At 37.4% G+C, this 17,628-nt stretch overlaps 1 protein-coding gene across 3 annotated transcripts in view; it reads right to left on the bottom strand.

Annotated features, from left to right (window-relative positions):
- Positions 1-17,628, bottom strand: part of LOC136871592 (juvenile hormone esterase) — a 128,518-nt gene that overhangs the window by 28,033 nt on the left and 82,857 nt on the right. For all 3 annotated transcript variants that reach the window (XM_068227163.1, XM_067145033.2, XM_067145032.2), the window contains 3 exons: positions 10,310-10,481; positions 8,071-8,252; positions 4,954-5,104 (listed from right to left, as the gene is read on the bottom strand). In XM_068227163.1, the coding sequence (XP_068083264.1) occupies positions 4,954-5,104; positions 8,071-8,252; positions 10,310-10,481 (505 nt within the window). The remainder of the gene's footprint in view (positions 1-4,953; positions 5,105-8,070; positions 8,253-10,309; positions 10,482-17,628) is intronic.

Genomic DNA, 17,628 nt, shown 5'->3' with positions numbered 1-17,628 from the left:
GTATACAAACTCTGGGATGGGTTTAAAGCAATTGTTGAGCAATGTGATAATAGGTTTGTACCTTTAAAGGTGGTAAGGAATGGTAAAGATCCACTATATTATAACAGGGAAGTAAAGAGACTAAGGAGGAGGTGCAGGTTGGAAAGAAAGAGTTGGAAATGGCTGTGGAAGTAAGGAGAAATTGAAGGAACTTACTAGGAAATTGAATCTAGCAAAGAAGTCAGCTAAGGATAACATGATGGCAAGCATAATTGGCGGCCATACTAATTTTAGTGAAAAATGGGATAGTATGTATAGGTACTTTAAGGCAGAAACAGGTTCCAAGAAGGACATTCCAGGAATCATTAATGAACAAGAGGAGTGTGTATGCGAGGATCTTCAAAAGGCAGAAGTATTCAGCCAGCAGTATGTAAAGATTGTTGGTTACAAGGATAATGTCCAGACAGAGGAGGTGACTAATACTAAAGAAGTATTAAAATTTACCTATGACAGCAATGATATTTACAGTAAGATACAAAAGTTGAAAAAGCAGCTGGAATTGATAAGGTTTCGGAGGATATACTAAAGACAATGGGTTGGGATATAGTACCATATCTGAAGTACTTATCTGATTATTGTTTGCATGAAGGAACTTTACCAAATGAATGGAGAGTTGCTATAGTAGCCCCTGTATATAAAGAAAAAGGTGATAGACATAAAGCTGAAAATTACAGGCCAGTCAGTTTGACATGCATTGTATGTAAGCTTTGGGAAAGCATTCTTTCTGATTATATTAGACAAGTTTGCAAAATTAATAACTGGTTTGATAGAAGGCAGTTTGGGTTTAGGAAAGGTTATTCCACTGAAGCCCAACTTGTGGGATTCCAGCAAGATATAGCAGATATCCTGGATTCAGGAGGTCAGTTGGACTGAATCGCGATTGACCTGTCTAAGGCATTTGATAGGGTAGATCATGGGAGACTACTGGCAAAAATGAGTGCAATTGGACTAGACAAAAGAGTGACTGAATGGGTGGCACTGTTTCTAGAAAACAGAACTCAGAGAATCAGAGTAGGTGAAGCTTTATCTGTCCCTGTAAACAAGGTAGTATTATTGGACCTTTATGTTTCCTTATATATATCAATGATATGTGTAAAGAAGTGGAATCAGAGATAAGGCTTTTCGCAGATGATGTTATTCTGTACAGAGTAATAAATAAGTTACAAGAGTGTGAGCAACTGCAAAATGACCTCAATAATGTTGTGAGATGGACAGTAGGTAATGGTATGATGATAAATGGGGATAAAAGTCAGGTTGTGAGTTTCACAAATAGGAAAAGTCCTCTCACTTTTAATTACTGCGTTGATGGGGTGAGAGTTCCCTTTGGGGATCATTGTAAATACCTTGGTATAAATATAAGGAAAGATCTTCATTGGGGTAATCACATAAATATGATTGTAAATAAAGGGTACAGATCTCTGCACATGGTTATGAGAGTATTTAGGGGTTGTAGTTAGGATGTAAAAAAGAGAGCATATTTGTCTCTGGTGAGACCCCAACTAGAGTATGGTTCCAGTGTATGGGACCCTTACCAGGATTACTTGATTCTGGAACTGGAAAAAATCCAAAGAAAAGCAGCTCGATTTGTTCAAGGCAATTTCCGACAAAAGAGTAGCGTTACAAAAATGTTGCAAAGTTTGGGCTGGGAAGCCTTGGGAGAAAGGAGACGAGCTGCTCGACTAAGTGGTATGTATGTCTCAAGTATTATTACAATATTATAAGTCCACCTGTTCAATACAATACAATGTATTGTACTGAACAGGTGGATGTACTGTATTGAACAGGTGGACTTATAATATTGTAATAATACTTGAGACATACGTCAACTTCAATACGGAACCAAAATGAGAATAGTTACTTGTAAGTGGTATGTTCCTAGCTGTCAGTGGAGAGATGGCGTGAGAGGGCATCAGTAGACGAATAAGTCTGGTGGTGTCTTTAAACGTAGGAAAGATCACAATATGAAGATAAAGTTGGAATTCAAGAGGACAAATTGGGGCAAATATTCGTTTATAGGAAGGGGAGTTAGGGATTGGAATAATTTACCAAGGGAGATGTTCAATAAATTTCCAATTTCTTTTAATCATTTAAGAAAAGGCAAGGAAAACAACAGATAGGGAATCTGCCACCTGGGCGACTGCCCTAAATGCAGATCAGTAGTGACTGATTTTCCCTAATGCTTTAATTGAATCACATGAGATCACACAGTCGTGTTGAGACCCAGTATAGGTTATAAATACCATGCTAGATTTAATGATTACTTTAATGCAAATAGGAAGGTAATTCTGAGATATTAATTTGAATGAATAGATAATTTCAACTGATTTAAAGCAAGATTTTGCTGAATAACCAGAAACTTATCACTTTTTGCGTAGGCTTGCGAGGATATATACTAAATATTATGAGATAATTCACGATTAAAAGTCACTAAACAATATCTTATTAAAATATTCTATGAACAAATAAGAATATTACAATGGATAGGGAATCTTAGCTACAAGGAATATGATACCTTAATATAACCAAGCTTCCCATGATCAACTTGCATTTATTAACAATGTTATGTTGCAAATATCGTAAATACAATGAATCATTACCTTACTTCAATGGTGATTTAAAAATATGCTATGAAGAATGTGATTGCTAACAAATAATTCCAACCTACCAAATGTTAACTTGTTAATTAAGTTTGAATATTATTTTATTTTATTATTCCACTTTTCTCTTCCAAGATTTTATTTTTATTAATAAATCATAGTAGTTAAGATTTACTGAATATCTTATTTATAGCTTGCTATGATAGTATAAGAGGCCATAGGGTCGAAGTGATGAAATTTTGGATATTCATACGATATAAGGATACGTCGGATGGTGACGTCCATCGGTCTAATGGTACATAAAATAATTAATCGGCATACTGACTTTCTTTTCTGATCCCACGTAAAACAACTATCCAATCAATAACCCTGAGAGACTGGCTGGGATTTCTTTTACGTGAACCATCCTGGACACGGGAAGGGCATAGTGGATTATACCCAATATATGAATATTACAGTGTTGTGTACAGTTGTCGACTACACAGACTTTGAGGTTCAACGTATTCACAGTACATATTTCAGGTTAAACAAATGTACACTACATATTTACAGGGTATAGTCATTCTTAACATTTATGGCTGGTTTCTGAAATGACAGTTATCTGTAGATGGGTAGTTACCAGTGACTTAGCATGGTGATATATTTAAAATGAGTTTCCAAAACAACAGTTATCGTCTTCTTCACAGTTACCTGCGTCACGACTGGTAACTGCAGCTAGTGCTGTAGTTACCTCTATGTTAGAGCTGATTCCAACAAATATCGCTTTGAGGCGCCACTCCATACCGTTTCGTACAAGGTCTTATATTAGTTTCGTAAACATTAGAAAGTGATAATGAAGTGGTTATAATATATTTACAGTCATTCATTGTAGTTTTAACGTGCTTGGGTGTGCTGGACTCGACAATATTTCGGTTAGTACGTTTACTTCCATGTTATCACTGACTTTGGTCACTGATTACACTTGTATGGTTTCATCTGTCCCAGCTGTTTAGAGGTTACAATCTCCTCGGAGCATGACGCCTCTACTGTAGATATATCTTCCAATACGGGAAATGAATCATCAAATAAAATAGAACTCGAGTCGAATGGATTTTCATCAGGCTCTAATTGATCTTTCAGTGCAGCTATAGTGTTAAGATCTCTTTTGTCATGCTTTGAATAATGAGTCCCACCAACAGTTACCGTAGTGAACACAATCTGAAATTATGGAGGATTTACCATGAATATTTACATTTGTACCAAATAATAAATATCTTAGGTACCAGTATGCATTTAATATTAACCTGCTGAATAATAAATATTGATTTTTCATTGCTTTTTTAATGCTATTATATCCTTTAACCGGTGACGTGAGGTCTCATAGACTCCTAATAAACATAAAACATCTGGACTTCTTTAATTAAAAGTCTTGCAGGGAGATGTAGTGTGTCATCTTCTTATCTGTTTCAACACACTTCACACCTTAAGTCAGGGTTAGCTCGCTACGTTCGATTGAAGTTCTCAAGTGGACTTCACGTCAGCAGTTACGAGAGTACTTTTGTCAATGCATGTTGCGTGGTCAGTTTAAAAAAAAAAAAAAAGGCAACATTTGCAGCGAGAACAGATGGATATCGCACCATCAGTGCAGAACTTCAGTGCCGGAATGATAGGTTCCAAACTGTGCAGCACGTTTTCATTTATGTAATTATTTTCGTTTACGCTTGTTCTGTTCTGGATCAATGAAAAGTGATCTGATTGACGACAACGTTCAAGGTGAAATTTAAGATGATGTCTGCATACTGTCAATAAGAAAGAAGAGGAAGTAATATATACCTAATTTTTGCATCATTAGATCGTACGTATTTTCATATTATGAGAGAGTATTACATGCTAAATCAGACTGATTGACATGATGTGTATATATTTGCCAACCATTTTTCATTGTAGAAAACTTCTGCTATTAAAAGTAACTAGATATTACCAAAATAACCTTAAAAACATTTGCGGAGAGACATCTGTCGGAGGACGAGAGGTACTAAACATGAAGATAAATGTACTGTTTATTACCAGGGCTTATAAATCTGGATTTAAGTTTCTGGAAACTCATTAAAGTTAACAGCACAGTTAAAGTTACAAGCGCTTTTAGGTAACTCACAGGTAACTGTGGTGTACCAGAAACCAGCCATTAATAAAAGATAATTAAAATATATTAAACATAATAACTGAAGGTTCTACAAGAGTTAGGTTATGTGTAGAATGGCATACATGTGATATGATGATAACTGTTACTCTCCCCACCACCATTTATTAACAAGAGAAAGGCCTTCAAAAACCATACCTGCATAGTGCATCAAACCAGCATTAATCTTGCAATAGTTAAGTTGTCCATCATAGGAGAACAGGTAACAGTACAACGGAGCCTTGGCAAGTTGAGCCATCTTTCTCACTGTCAAGTGAATACCTTCAGCAAACTGTAGATCTGTTTGCATCTGCAAAGGATTGTTACCTTTCAATGAACACTTCTTAAAGGTGAAGTAATAAATACAATGATGCAATAGCATATCAAAATACAAGCATAAATGTAAAAATTTGATGAAATATTATTTGTTAATATTGCTTTTCTTTAAACTCCAAATATGATCTCTATATCTGTTTTTCTGGAAGAATTAGCAAGAGTTAAATCAGGTCAGGCACACCCTGCTACCATGTGCAACAGCAGACGGTGCTACCTGTAACTGTACGGTCGAGGGTTGGGAGGCTGTTGTCAAACTTGACAAACTAAGGCAGAACCAATGGCTATGGGTGAAGGAGTTCACCCTTAGGGGGCTTATTGAAGCCTTTGTGTAGGAAATTAAACATAAATTCAACAGGAAGCTGCTGCCTTGCAGATGTGTCTTAGGACTGTTAAAGGTTAAGGGAGATAACCCTAAAAGAAAATCTTTTCTAACGTTAGATCTAGCAAGTCAGTTGGAGAATATATGCAATCTTCTTCAAAACTTATACGAGCCTCAGATGCAAACAGAGAATTCCAAGTGGACAACAGAACCTGCAGACCCACGCCAGTTATGATGGCTTACATCCTGATGATAGACCAGGCCTTGCGACTATGCCATACCAGTAACCTAAGAGAAGACAACACACTCAAATAGGGGCAATCAATGCACTGAGTTTGACTTGGAAATATGAAGAGTTAGTGGACATCATGGAGAGAAGGAAAAATATTAATTAATCTTGGGAGTTAGTGAAATTAAATGGAAAGATAAATGGAAGAGGGAGTTGAGGAAGATCTACGGTCTCTACAGGTATTGGAACAATAGAGATGAGAAATGGAGTGGGACTGATACTGTCAGAAAACTTAGATGGTATTACAGAGATCCAGTACATCAATGAGAGGATTCTGCCTGCCTCTCCAACAGATGGGTTGCAGTCAAGATGAAAAGAATACATTTTTTGAAGACCTAGAAGAAATCATCAGTGAAGAGAAGGTAATTATCATTGGGGACCTCAATGCACAGCGGAAGGATGACAAGATAACTACTGATTGGAGAAAGGTGTCATTATCCCTCTGTTTAAGAAAGGGGATTGATGAAAACTGGGAAATAACACTCCTTTAACACAGGCTTAAAATAATTAAGAGCAAAGTGAGAGTCATCTTGAAACCATGAGCAATGTGACTTAATAAATCAATATCAAATTCATATAGCTTATTGTAAATTTTATCTTCAGTCTCTGTTACAAACTAATAATAATTCAATAAAATGTCTTTAACTCTCTTGGCTGTTTAGATAAGCATCCTGATCCATAACCTTGTACCAAGGGGCTACACTGTTCTGTATGTTGATAAATTGGAGATGAATATCTCCACATCTTTGCAATAAAATAATAATTGATTTAATAATTTTTAATAGTATATTGCTTCAAGCAAAAACACACTGTTATGCATTTTGTTTCCTTTTATACAGAGTGTATCAGAACTACCATATTTACTCGTGTATTAAACCCTTTTTCACCATTTTTACAGACAAAAATAGTAAAGAGGGGTCTAATATGCGATAACCTCAAATTTTGTGCAGTGAACACATGACTTCTAGGCTATAAAGAGCTATAAATTGTACATGTAAACATTCTGCACTGTTCTTTAACAAACCTATGAATGTATTTGAATTATAAATGCCATTTTCGTATGAAGGCAGTATTTCTAAATGTAAAAAGTCAATAAATGGTGAACGCGACTTTTAGGCCTACATATAAAGTAAATATAATCAGTTTTAGTTGCTCATATCACGTCATTTGTTTCATCTCGTTAATTCCTCAGATGAAGTAGACGTCAGGAAGGCATATGGTCGTAAAAAGTCACTACGAAGATTCATCTCACTTTATACTAGACCCCGTACAGGAAAGGGATAAGGGTATCGTATTATCATATTATGCAATATTGATACAAAATAATTCAACGGCCAGTCATTTATCTCTGTCAGTTGAGCAGTAGGGCTACCACACAGTAAACTTGATCACTGCTTCGTGCTAAACCTTCCTGCCATTCATAAATTTCTGGCAATATGACACCGGGAACTGAACTCAGGCTCCCAAGAACAGCAACTTTATGTGCTAACCATTATGCTGGCAGACATTCTTAACTACAGAACACAGACACATATACATTACTGGTGTGTGCTTGCAGTGCGTGGGTCGGACACAAAACTATTCACCTATTTGTGCGACGTCATCATAGCTGTAGTAGGCCTATGGTACGCTTTTATTTATTTTTTTGCTTTACGTCGCACCTGACACAGATAGGTCTTATGGCGATGATGGGATAGGAAAAGCCTAGGAATGGGAAGCAAGTGGCCGTGGCCTTAATTATAGTACAGCCCTAGCATTTGCCTGGTGTGAAAATGGGAAACCACGGAAAACCATCTTCAGGGCTGCCGACAGCGGATCTATGCTACAGAGGCGGACATTTCTTAACTATGAAACACATGTACCGCATGACTTCGACGCATTTCCAATGCGCGGGTCGTACGGATGAAACTATTCACAAATTTGTGTGATGTCATCAGCTGAACGTAAGAGCATCCCTGATTTTTTTGTCAGTAGAGTTCTGATGCACCCTGTATAAAGTTACAGGCTTAATGTGTTTGTTAGGCTTCATTGCGATACTGAAAGGAGCCTCTGCTTAAGGAAAACTTAGACGCATCAATGAGACCTGCGTAAAAATGTCTCCTCTGCATTCTCTTACCGAGCACTCCACCTACTGAGGTACATTTAAGAAATGGCAGGCGTCAATTCAACTTTTTTCACAGATGTCAGTGTTATACTCATTCTGTACATTCTGGCTTTTTGAGCTGTATCATACAACTGTCCTGGAAATTTTTAAAAATACTCTTCAAAAATGTTTAATAAGCTGTCATTTTAAAGATGTGAAAAGAGAGCTGAAAAAAAATGTTTGACTTACATCTACAAATCCAGATAATGTTTCACTAGAGAGAGGTTTGTTCCTCAAGTAGAAATGTCTTAGTTTGGCCACCACTTCATCCATCTTCGTGTAGTTCTCTGGGACTCGTATATCAGGCTGGATGACCTCCTCCATGTTCTGACCCATTCTTTCATATGTTTCTGGATTATTGAAGTCAGCAACTACAGTAAGGAATTGGACAAGGAATTAATAATCAATGTAATAATATTTACTGATATGCTAATAGCAAACTGTAAAATCGGTATTTTTTGTGATAAGCCTAGTCATTTCATCAATTACCAACATTTAGCAAATTTAACTCACAATTTACAATCTGTCTAGGTCATAACAAACATTTTGTAAAATCCTCAAAGGTTTTTTGGTCTTATTGTATAATCACTGTTTGTATTTTCAGCACACCACTCATCAATGATCTGCATTTAGGGCTGTCACCCACAAAACAATCATATTACCGACCAAGGGACCGCTTCTATAGTACGATGCTGAATCGATTGTGCGCATAGTTGAAACAGGCCCAAAATTAAGGTCATCAGCCGCTCATAATGGTATTTATTGCTACGAAAGTAGAACCATGCTATGTGTAATGTTGCGGTACTAATCAAAAGTAGCGGAGACTCGCGATATTCCACACATTATGGTACTATTCACAGGTGGTGGATTCTCTATCCATTGTTTACCTAGCATTTTCTTAAACATTTTCAAAGAACTTGGAAATGTATAGAACATTCCCCTGATAATGTATTCCAATCCCTTAAAATAAATTAATATTTGCCCCAATTTGTCCTCTTGAATTCCAACTTTATCTTCTTTCTTACTCTTAAAAGTTCTGCTCAAGCTTATTCTACTAAGGTCATTCCACACCATCACTCCATTGACAGATCGAAACATACCACATAGTCGAGCATCCCGTTTAAATGAACGAAGTACTGGTACAGCTTTAAGGTTCTCATCTGTTTATATGAAAGAAGTACAGCTGAGAACCCATTATGTAAACTAGTGTTTAATCATTTAAGGAAGAAAACTTGAAGATCTTATTTAGGTATTCTCATTCAACACTACCAAAATATTAAAATTTTATGTAATGATAATTTTCATATTTCACTAATGTTTGTTTATTTGTTGATATGGTGAATTAGAATATAATACTTCTTTAAATTGTGGGCTAAACAAAAGATGTAATATTGTTTTTATTCTTTGATTAGACTTCACTGATGAAGGGGATGCATAATGTTCCTGAGACATGTATGAATGAATAAATTATTTTCAATTATAAAACGTGTATTGACAAGGTGGACCCAACACAAACTAGGTATTTAAAAAAAAATATTAATAGATTTAGACAAGTCAATACAGGATCATATCAAATACCTATTATGGTTAAGTTTATCAAGAAATGCACATCTTTTGGAAAAATGTTGAAGATGTCCTTTGGTATGCTGTTTCATTGTTTTCCACCCTTCCCACTAATAAATACCCCCCCCCAGTTATTGTGTCATTATTTCAAACTCCAAGAAGAGATGGATGTAGAAGAACTGGGATTGATTAGGAGAGAGCCTATCTGTATAAAGACGTCCTTTTGTGTTTCCAGGTTTGTTCTTGTTATTTCTGATGCTCCCTCTTCAAACACTGACCTGCCATTACGTTTGTCCTATTATATGTGTTTCTTTCTTATTCCCACTTATTTTATTCTCCCCACCCGTCATAAACTGAAATACTCTGACAACTTTGTTTTGCACTCTAATCGGGCCAGCGTTAGAATATTGTTACGAGGTGTGGCTACCACTCGGCAGCAAAACTTGGAAGTAAGGTTCAGCAACAAATCTTTGGTTTGCGCCGCAGATGTGCAGTGTCTGACGAACAGAGTGAAGTGCTCAATATTATTTAGAGTAATTCCATTACAATACTAGGCAAAGGTGTACTTTCCATCTGCCTAAAGTGAAAACTGTGGCTCAGGTAAACTCATACCTGCTGAGGGCACTAAAATCACTTAATGAGATGGGTCTCGTGTGATTGTTACGGGCCCATTTCTACACCTCTGGTGGAGTGGAGTGGAGTAGCGAGGAAAACAGTGGATAGTATGAAAGGAGCTTTAAGATCATGGATAAGGCCATAAGGGTCAACTTTTCCATACACTCAGTTACTCTGGTTAACAAACATAAATAAAATACAACGCTTAAATTCCATAGTTTCAATAATACTACCTTGATCATCTACGTACGCCTAAGCATGATGAGGCCTTCATGTGTATTAAATCCTGTGAGATAAGGCAATGGGTGATAGTGTCCCTCTTGCAGCAGCTTTAATGGATCAGCAGGTAGGAACCTCTCAGTACCCTTTACCTCCACTTCTTCACAAGGTACAAATGGAAAAACAAGAAGTCTATGTTTATACTGCAACACAAAAATTCATAAAATAATAAGACATTAGTCTTTCAGTTTGAGACATATCAAACAAGACAAATGGCAAAAATTCTAGCAATTCCTGAACAATTTTTCTTTTTTAGTCACAGAAGTAGAGCAAGCTCTCCACAGGATGAGAAGTGGTAAGTCAGCAGGAGCTGATGAAATTACAGCTAACATGATTAAAGCTGCTGGTCCACCAGGAATACAGTGGCTGTATAGAGTTCTCAGAACAATATGGAAGGATAATGAAATACCTGAAGATTGGACAAAAGGGGTGATAGTTCCTATCTTTAAGAAAGGGAGTAGAAGGAAAAGTGAAAATTACAGAGGCATTACCCTCCTATCACACGGCCTTAAAATTATGGAGATCATTGAAGCCAGAGTAAGGGATATACTAGAGCCTATCTTAGAAGAGGAACAACATGGTGTTAGGACTGGAAGAAGCACAACAGATCTGATATTTGCTTTGAGGATGTTGGCAGAGAAACACTGGGAAAGAGGAAAAGACCTAATTATTGTGTTTATGGACCTTGAAAAGGCGTATGATAATGTTCCTAGATCAACTATTTGGAAAAGTCTTAGAAAACTTGGTGTACCGGAGTATCTTATTAGGAAGATCCAAATGCTATATAGTAATTGTAAAAGCTGTGTCAGAATTGGAGATGGTCACTCTGAATGGTTCAATACAACCAAAGGAGTACAACAGGGAAGTGCCTTGTCACCACTTCTATTCATAGCAGTTATGGATACCATTTTAAAGGAACTAAAAGGAAAAGGTAATAAAGATCTTCAGGCTCTGGTGTTTGCTGACGATGTGGCAATATGGGATGAAACAGAGGATGGAGTGCAAAATAATCTGAATGCATGGTGTAAGAAGTTTGATGACTATGGAATGAAATTGAACCCATCAAAAACAGTAGCATTAAAAATCAGCAGACATTATACAGAATGCAACATAAAAATACAGGACCACCAAGTTGAAGTAGTACACCAATTCAGTTATTTAGGAAGCGTAATCGCTAGTAATAACAGAGCTGAGAGAGAAATAACAAACAGAGTAAACAAAGGCATCGTTACAGCATCGTTAGACACCTACTATGGGATCAGAAAGTCCCACAAAGAACAAAAATGACCCTGTACAAGTCATATTTCATTCCTATCCTTACATATTCTCTGGAAACCTGCACACTAACATCAAAGGATTATAGTAGGATTAAAGCCTGTGAAATGAAATTTCTTAGAACTGCCCTCCAAAAGACCCGACTTGATCATGTGAAAAATGATGAGATCCGATCTAACCTAGGTCTAAATGAATCGATGGAGGAAAGACTTAGGTCATCTAGACTTAAATGGTTTGGGCATGTTAAACGAATGAATAGCACAAGGTTATCATGTGCTTATTTGGAAAAGAGAATAACAGGTAGAAGACCAGCTGGAAGACCAAGAAGAAGATGGATGGACGAACTGAGGGAAGACGTGGAGAGAAGAGGATGGAATTGGGAATCTGTCTTGGACAACGAAATGTTTTTGAATAGGCAACTTTGGAAGACGCTCGTTTTCAAACACCCTACCCAGCACGCTGGAAGGGCAAACCGATGATGATGATGATGATGATGAGTCACAGAAGAAATCACACATATTCTAACAATGCCAAAAGTTTAAGTTAAAAGTCACTGTAACATGTATGACACCGTTAGAGTCTTATTCTTCTCAAGAGGTTTTATTATCTACACTGTTATACAGAGCGACTGATAAAGTATTATCCCTACTGATGGAACTCATTTCAGAAGATATTTTGAGCAGAAACTGATTTACAAATGCAGGTTATATTCGCATCAATTACAACAATTACTTAAAAGTCACTTCTTAAATACATTTTCTTTAGTTTGAAAAGTAAAGGAAAAGAAATAAGGATTAAACTTTTAAGAAATAATACTTTTATTTATTGGCTCATATTATAAGACAGAACTAGTTGTAATACCCATCGTTGATGAGACAATTATATAGAATGTGCATTTCCCACCTACTTTGCACTAATATTCAGGCATGCAGAAATCCAGTCCCTTGCAGATGAGTGGCAGCAGAAGAGATAAATCACATCACAAACAATGGTCAACGTAATGTTATTGTTGATCCTTTTTATGAGCTTTCAATATTGTGGGCCTTCACATTTAGTTTTTTTTCTTCTGACTCTGTGATATTAGAGCTTCTAATATAAAGGGAGTCCTGCTTTCTTTTATGACTGCATCTTGTCTTACTATTCAAGTGATCGCTCCTTTACGATTTTTTTCTTAATTTTTATAACCTCCTTCACAATTTTCCTTGTCAATATGGACCAATGACCATGCGGTTTTACACCTTAGACAATCATGACAAAAGCCATCGCCAATTACCACTATTAAACAATATTTCCATGTTATCAGTGCTCGGCGTTGTTATGGACTAAGCAACAAAAGTCTAAATCCATGAATTCTATTACCATAGTCAGTACGGTAAAACTGAACAAGACATAAATGAGCAGAATTTGTATTCTCTATAACTTTTGTTATGTAGTACTTTTCGGTAAGACCAATAACATAGGTATCCAAAAATTTAATTTTAGGTGCCTTCCCTCAACCACCATTTCATCAAGCGTGAATATTATTTATAGCTTAGATTGTAGTGCCTTATTCCCTGATTTTAGATACCAGTTTTCATTGAATTCTATTCAACCATTTTCTTGCGGTTCGGCGTTGATATGGTCTTAGCAACAAAAATAAAAATTCGTAAATATCTCATGTCAGTTTCTTCCGGGCTTGCAGGCCGTGATCCAGGAACATGCGATGGTCCCGACGTTTCAACGAAGACTGTGTTCAACATTATCAAGGATTTTGACTGACTTTGATAGCAGCGAATGAAGTGGTGTTGTAATTCTACCTCATTATATAGTGCAGATTATGGTGCGCTGCTTGCCTACTGGTCCGCCATGAGGAGGGGCAGTCGCTCATTGGCTGTTAATTGTCCAATGGTCGAAGCATTAAGCAGCTGGACGCACATCGACCTGCCTTGGCGGAGACCGACAACTGATCACCCGCTGCTTTTTCTGTTCTGCAGCAGCCATAGTGTCCTTCAGGATTTAAGGCTCCATCCCAGACATCCAACAACCAGCGAGAAAGAAGAGGAGCAGCCGGCAGACAAAGCCTTTCTCCCGTACATTGGGAAAACAACTGACAAAATAAGGATGCTACTGGAGCCCCATGGGGGTAAAAACCATATATACACCAATGAAGAAAATCCAGGAACTACCTAGGTCTGCCAAAGACAAGCGCCATCCTCTCACCACAGCAAGTCTCTACAAGATCCCATGCAGCTGTGACCAGGTGTACATAGGCACTACAAAACGCAGCATCGCCACATGACTGAAGGAGCATAACAGACATAGCTGGCTGGAATGAGCAGAAAGATCATCAGTCGCTGAACACTTGCTGCTAGCAGGCCATGACACAAGGTAAATCGACACCAAAGTACTGTCAACTACTGAATCTTATCACGCCCGGCTACAAAGGGAAGCCATTGAAATAATGAAGCACACCAACAGTTTAAACCGTAACGAGGAATCTGAATGGGTAAATAAAGCCTGGCTTCCAGTCATGAAAGCCTTCACTGTGAGCTTCGCTGCTCTCGAAGTCAATCGGAACCCTTGATAATACCAATATAGTTGGTCCGTTATTGGACATTATAAATTTTCTGGTTGCCAGCGTTTTGCCCCAGTGTGCCAGGTTGGGCTCATCAGTTGGCAAATGGCACACTCACCAAGATGCATGGTTTCCTATGGGAATCAACATCTTTATCACCCTTGATAATGCTGAACGCAGTCTTCGGTGAAATGTTGGGACCATCGCATGCTCCTGGTCCATGACCTACAAGCCCGGAAAACACTGATATGATATGTAACGCCGGCCATGAAAGCCTCAATTGCTATATCATAAATATCTGTTATCATAGCCGGCATGGTAAAAATGCTCTAAAAACACCACTATAACCTCAAACTCTCTGTTACAGTAACACAACAAAAGGACGCAGGAAAAAACAAAACCACCTGTTGCATTTCGGGAGTCACATGACCTATTCCTAGCTTGTATAGGCTGTAAAGGATATGTTGCTTTCTGTTTGGGATATAATGCAAGGAGAAATGGTTTTTTTCTTTTTTTTTTTTGCCCAGACTGTCAATTTTTTAAGCTCTAAAAGCAATGGATATATATTTTTTGAGAGATTGCAACTCTAAAAGTATACATAAATGAGGCTAAAAATAATAGGCAATCAGAAACTCAACTTTCAATTCATGTGAATTTGTTTGTTTTTGCAAGTCACTTCTTCAATTTTGGAACAGTCATGAATGAGCAATAGCAGTGATTGGAAATTAGAAGTGGGGGGCAAAAATATGTACAGACAACAAGAAGTACCCAAGTTTGTGAGATATGGGGAGAGGGATATATACATCAAAAGAGAAAAAAAAATTTAAAAAGCTACGAAATGGGAAGTTTAAGTGCTCTCTGATCGAATTTCAACAGAGAGATAAAAGCTGACAGTTTACCAAATTAAGTGCAGTAATAATAGATTTTAGAGATTTTGACTGAATACTGTCCAATAAAACTTCCACCAAAGTAACAATATCACATGTATTACAATTAAATAGAAGTACAGCGTGATTATACAATTAAAAATCATTTAGTATTTGACTACACACCAAGAAACTAATAGACACTAAAGAGACTGCCAGACAGACGAACATGCACGGCAAGCAGGTGAATCATACCTCGGTATCCATGACCTTAGCAAAATAATACACCCCTGCTCCCTTCCACACAGCACATGCACTACTTGCTGTGGAGCTATACAAAGTGGTTGGCCGAGATAAACAACATTTTGTGCGTATCTCCGCAAATAAATTTGTTTATAATTAAAGAAATTAAAGGAAAAATTAGCTGATAACACAAAATTGCTTGTACAAACTGCTTTTTTAAAAATAATTCTTAACATTCCTAGTTTCATTTGGCTAAAATGGAGTAAAAATGTAACGTTTTCTCCACAGACTGGGGTAGGGGACTCCCTAACCACTGCTACTGTGAATGAGAACAGGAAGATTAGTGTTATGCGTTTTGCAGGTAGTGCAGTGTGTCTGTTTTGTGTATTCTATCCGAGTATGCCTACATGGCAAGATGATGCTCTCCACTGGTTTCAATTTACAAATAATATACCATGGTATACATCCTAATAATCAATAGCTAATATAGTAGAAGTCTGCTATAGCGAGAAATCATAACAGCGAAAAATTTACTCGCTATAGCGGACTGTCGTTATATTTCCGATTCTTTGTAAAAGTCAGGAAAACATCTATACTAATTCAAATCGGTATGAAGCAGCAACCAGTTTGTTCAAAACCTGCATTTTCATGGAAGATACCCACACTACGGCTTACTTGGTTGATATTTTTCGAAATCCGATACTACATGAGAGTGTATGTTTAATTTCATCCAAGACAACCCTGAATGCACACGACCCCTACTTTTCCCCGCAAAAAATTTAAATCAGGCTTAAAAAGTACTTTGTAAAATCATATGAATCCTTTCTTGTAGAGTATGCATTTTTAGACTATCTTTGTCTTCACGCCAATGCCGAACACTGGTTTCAGTTATGCCGTATTTTTTTGCGTCTGCATAATTAACCTTTATTTCCGTGGGTTTAGTAACCATTAACTTAAAATTGGCATCATATTATCGAAGAAAACCTGCTGAAAATTTGCCGGCAATATCAATTCCACGCGTCTCTACAATACGACGATCCATCAGGAAAATATTCTTGCTGTCTATAAAACTGTTACTTTTACTCAGCGTCAGGTACAACCGGCTGCTACACGCACGTCTCGCTTGCCGGGTTTGGCCAACTTCAGCGACTAGCAATGTATTGGCCTAATCGCGGGCGTTGAAGGTCAAGGAAAGAGTTTACTGCGCCATAGTATGGCCATTTCGCTCTTGCGTTTTTCAAGCACATACCTCACAATTTCATCTTCGACTTCTTTAAAGCGTCCTTGTTGCAGGCCAATGAAAGCATTTTTTGTAGAGTACGTATTTTTTAGCTATCACTGTCTTCACGCTAATGCCGAATATTGGCTCTAGTTAGGTCTATGCCGTATTTTCTCACGGCTGCACAATTATTCTACATTTCCGAGTGTTTAATAAAAATGAACTGAAAATTGGCATCATAATATCGACAAAAACCTGTTGAAAACTTGCCGGCAATACCCGTTCGACATATTTTTACAATACGACGATCCATCACGAAAATATCCCTGCTGTCTATAAAACTTAAATTTTACTAAGCGTCAGGTACAACAGACTCTGCCACTGAGCCATGGCGTTTCTAAGAATTCAAAGGCTCAAATGTTTTGATGGCATTCTGCAGATTTGAGAAACATTCTTGTAGAGGCTAATAGAATGTCATTCTCTTTTCACTATTCCCCAAGATCCAGTGACGTTACACAGAGGCACTGTACAACCAGTTGCCGCGGCTAGCGATGTATAATAAAAAGGCTGTCGTTTATTGTCAGAGAGTTTTGTGGGCGCGCACGTGCACGCGCAGGGGTGGAAAGAAGCAGCGTGGTTACTGTGGTAGTTGCCAGAGGTATTCATTACTGTTAGGCCACGAATGCAAGACGAAACTTGATTTTTCACATGAGATTCTGAGAAATAAATGTCATCTTGAATTCGGAGAAATACAGTAAGACTCCAGAGACTTCTGTGGAAAACATTTCAGTTTTCTTCAAACAGCGTCAGCTAACCTAACCGTATATGTATCATGAAAACATTTCAAACACATGTAGAGAAATGATAACCTCCTCGCTAAAAATTTACATGGGAATAGCCTTTCTGAAAATTAACTAAACGCGAAAAAATATAAACTATCCTCTAAAATCAGTGATATACTCTGCCATATCTTGAGGTGTATGACCAAACAACTGCTATTGGCCATGTTGTTCATGCATTTATTCCGAAAACGTGTTATCCTCTTTCATTTTGAATTTTCTATAGGGAACAGCAGTCGACGGGTATTACTAATCAACTCCAACATCGCCTTTCAATGTTGACAAGAGTGCTTG

Source organism: Anabrus simplex, chromosome 4 (assembly GCF_040414725.1).
Source record: "Anabrus simplex isolate iqAnaSimp1 chromosome 4, ASM4041472v1, whole genome shotgun sequence".
Taxonomy (NCBI): Eukaryota; Metazoa; Arthropoda; class Insecta; order Orthoptera; family Tettigoniidae; genus Anabrus; species Anabrus simplex.
This window is presented reverse-complemented; position numbering and strand designations above follow the sequence as displayed.